General features: G+C 38.4%; 1 protein-coding gene across 1 annotated transcript; it reads left to right on the top strand.

The window, feature by feature from the left end:
• Positions 1–2,155: 2,155 nt before the first annotated feature.
• wdr83os (WD repeat domain 83 opposite strand) lies at positions 2,156–3,632 on the top strand. The gene is made up of 4 exons (XM_058791721.1): positions 2,156–2,307; positions 2,747–2,852; positions 3,009–3,106; positions 3,270–3,632. The coding sequence occupies exons 1-4, from the start codon at positions 2,258–2,260 to the stop codon at positions 3,334–3,336; spliced, it is 321 nt and encodes a 106-aa protein (XP_058647704.1). The 5' UTR covers positions 2,156–2,257; the 3' UTR covers positions 3,337–3,632.
• The last annotated feature ends 217 nt before the right edge of the window (positions 3,633–3,849 follow it).

Raw genomic sequence — 3,849 nt, 5'->3', positions numbered from 1 at the left:
TGGTGCACAAGGGATAATATATATATATATATATATATATATATATACAGTGAGGAAAATAAGTATTTGAACACCCTGCTATTTTGCAAGTTCTCCCACTTAGAAATCATGGAGGGGTCTGAAATTGTCATCGTAGGTGCATGTCCACTGTGAGAGACATAATCTAAAAAAAAATCCAGAAATCACAATGTATGATTTTTAACTATTTATTTGTATGATACAGCTGCAAATAAGTATTTGAACACCTGTCTATCAACTAGAATTCTGATCCTCAAAGACCTGTTAGTCTGCCTTTAAAATGTCCACCTCCACTCCATTTATTATCCTAAATTAGATGCACCTGTTTGAGGTCGTTAGCTGCATAAAGACACCTGTCCACCCCATACAATCAGTAAGAATCCAACTACTAACATGGCCAAGACCAAAGAGCTGTCCAAAGACACTAGAGACAAAATTGTACACCTCCACAAGGCTGGAAAGGGCTACGGGAAATTGCCAAGCAGCTTGGTGAAAAAAGGTCCACTGTTGGAGCAATCATTAGAAAATGGAAGAAGCTAAACATGACTGTCAATCTCCCTCGGACTGGGGCTCCATGCAAGATCTCACCTCGTGGGGTCTCAATGATCCTAAGAAAGGTGAGAAATCAGCCCAGAACTACACGGGAGGAGCTGGTCAATGACCTGAAAAGAGCTGGGACCACCGTTTCCAAGGTTACTGTTGGTAATACACTAAGGCGTCATGGTTTGAAATCATGCATGGCACGGAAGGTTCCCCTGCTTAAACCAGCACATGTCCAGGCCCGACTTAAGTTTGCCAATGACCATTTGGATGATCCAGAGGAGTCATGGGAGAAAGTCATGTGGTCAGATGAGACCAAAATAGAACTTTTGGTCATAATTCCACTAAACGTGTTTGGAGGAAGAAGAATGATGAGTACCATCCAAGAACACCATCCCTACTGTGAAGCATGGGGTGGTAGCATCATCTTTGGGGTGTTTTTCTGCACATGGGACAGGCGACTGCACTGTATTAAGGAGAGGATGACCGGGGCCATGTATTGCGAGATTTTGGGGAACAACCTCCTTCCCTCAGTTAGAGCATTGAAGATGGGTCGAGGCTGGGTCTTCCAACATGACAATGACCGAAGCACACAGCCAGGATAACCAAGGAGTGGCTCTGTAAGAAGCATATCAAGGTTCTGGCGTGGCCTAGCCAGTCTCAGACCTAAACCCAATAGAGAATCTTTGGAGGAGCTCAAACTCCGTGTTTCTCAGCGACAGGCCAGAAACCTGACTGATCTAGAGAAGATCTGTGTGGAGGTGGGCCAAAATCCCTCCTGCAGTGTGTGCAAACCTGGTGAAAAACTACAGGAAACGTTTGACCTCTGTAATTGCAAACAAAGGCTACTGTACCAAATATTAACATTAATTTCCTCAGGTGTTCAAATACTTATTTGCAGCTGTATCATACAAATAAATAGTTAAAAAATCATACATTGTGATTTCTGGATTTTTTTTTTTTAGATTATGTCTCTCACAGTGGACATGCACCTACGATGACAATTTCAGACCCTCCATGATTTCTAAGTGGGAGAACTTGCAAAATAGCAGGGTGTTCAAATACTTATTTTCCTCACTGTATATACGGTATATATATATTTGATATTCCTGGAGATGAGCTTACACAAGACTAAAAAGCACCAGTAAAATGTCATTGAATTTAAAAGTCAACAAATAGCTGTCTATTAAGATAAGGTGTTTTCTTCTCTTCTGTATCTTTAAAGAAATTAAATACAATGGTGGAAATCTTTGCATGATTCTTGTGTTCTTGTTCATTATGCATTTATTCTTGCTATGAAAAAAATGCTATGGAATGCTATACAAACACCCTTTTATAGAATTAAGTTTAGAGTTTTGATATTAACACATTGTCAATATGTGACTATGGCGATGTTTTAAATGATGATTTAATAGTAGCAGTGAACACAGTTTTTGTTAACGGTATTTCTATTTTAATAATAACGTTCTGGAAATTATTTTATTAGACTCTCAAATAAATAGTTTACACTGTTACCACAATTATGCATTCGAGGTCTCTTGTCTGTCAATCATCTATAAATAACACTCCATAGCGGCAGGGGGTGCAAGTGTTCACATACAGCTTTGAATACAACAGATGAATGAGGCGTAGTAGAGTTTCACAGGTCAGCTGTTCAGCTCCCTAGGAAGTTTTAGTTTTATTAGGATTTTATCAGATTATGACCGTGAACAACATGGCAGATCCAAGACGACCGAATAAGATTTTTCGGTGAGTAGTCTGTCCGTAATAAGAGATTATTGAGATGAGAGTTTTGTTCGGCTTTCGTTAGCATCACTGTTAGCAACAGCTCGGCTAATGATTAGACGAGATTAAATCAGATTACGTTACACAGCTAAATAGATTTATATTTTTACGTAATAATATGTTTTAAATGATAACATCGGTGGAATTAAAGATCTATGCTAAATTTATAAATATTAATTTCTATAGTCATTTATTAAGTGTGTTAGCGTATATATGCCAGCCAGTAATCTACAATTGTATTGGATCACAATTGTTGCACAGGATGTCATTTATTGTTCAACTAGGTATGCTTTTATGGCTTTCTCTGACGAAATTGTGTGGTGATGTGTTTTTTTTTTTTTTTGTAGTACTAAATAAAATGACAACATTAATAGTCAAGGCATACTGTGTTTTTGCTTTACAGCTATAAGCCTCCCAACACAGAAACTAACCCCACATTGGAAGATCCAACACCGGATTACATGAACCTGCTTGGCATGATCTTCAGTATGTGTGGCCTGATGCTCAAGGTGACTTGACCCTCATCTACATAAACACCTGTGTTTACAGCAAACATTGATTTTTTATTTTTTTTTACTTTGTGATTGTCTCGTTGTTTATGACTAAAACATGTGCAGATTACGCTCAGCTATGATTTAATGTTCAAATTATTGTGTTTTTGGCAGCTTAAATGGTGTGCATGGATTGCTGTGTATTGCTCGTTCATCAGTTTTGCCAATTCACGAAGCTCAGAGGACACCAAACAAATGATGAGCAGCTTCATGTGAGTTGCTTCTGCTTGTTTGTTATTCTCCTTATGAATATAAATGTTGGATGATTCCATTATTATTTGATGTTTTAGAAAGACAAAAATTTCTTCTACCTAAAGAAATCCTCAAATGTAATGCTTCTGGAATGCCAAATTAAACATACGTTCATTCCTTCAGGCTGTCCATATCGGCAGTCGTGATGTCTTATTTGCAGAACCCACAGCCCATGTCGCCACCGTGGTAACAAATAATCCAAACCCAGTAAGCCATCTCAGCAGGGATGGCATAAGAACCAGCTGATCCACCCACAGTCCTTCTGGAACGCAGGGACATACACTGATCAGCCCAGCTGGCCAATCATAGGCTGACAAATTGACTGATGTAGCCCCTGTACGATCGTTTCAAGTTTTCTCTGTGCTCACCTCTTGTTTTTATGTATGTTATCACACTATGCTAAAATATTCATATGCTGTGAATGATTTTGAGAAATAAATGAGCGATTTTGTGCGCTGCTTCAAAAAATTTTTTTGTGGTTGTATTTTTCATATATACACAAGTAATTAGTGCTAATTGGGACACTTTGAAATGCAAAACTAGAGATTGATGTTAATGTATTCATCCTGCTGCTTCTGCTTCTGACTAAATGTGCAGATGGAAGTTTGAAAAAGCCTTTTATTCTGAAAGATTTAGTTTTTGAGGAGATACTGCTGCAAAACTGGTAGACAGTACTGTACAGACATGCCAGATTTGTTCCTCT

Source organism: Onychostoma macrolepis, chromosome 11 (assembly GCF_012432095.1).
Source record: "Onychostoma macrolepis isolate SWU-2019 chromosome 11, ASM1243209v1, whole genome shotgun sequence".
In the NCBI taxonomy this organism is placed as follows: domain Eukaryota; kingdom Metazoa; phylum Chordata; class Actinopteri; order Cypriniformes; family Cyprinidae; genus Onychostoma; species Onychostoma macrolepis.
The sequence above is the reverse complement of the archived record's forward strand: the minus strand, read 5'-3'. Positions and strand labels throughout refer to the sequence as shown.

What these genes read in the sequence shown, in the direction of transcription:
- wdr83os (XM_058791721.1), top strand. Translation starts at nt 2,258, where the DNA reads ATGACCGTGAACAACATGGCAGATCCAAGACGACCGAATAAGATTTTT. An exon ending in CGACCGAATAAGATTTTTCG is followed by an intron (nt 2,308 to 2,746) that starts GTGAGTAGTCTG and finishes TTTGCTTTACAG; the next exon opens with CTATAAGCCTCCCAACACAG. An exon ending in CAAATGATGAGCAGCTTCAT is followed by an intron (nt 3,107 to 3,269) that starts GTGAGTTGCTTC and finishes TCATTCCTTCAG; the next exon opens with GCTGTCCATATCGGCAGTCG.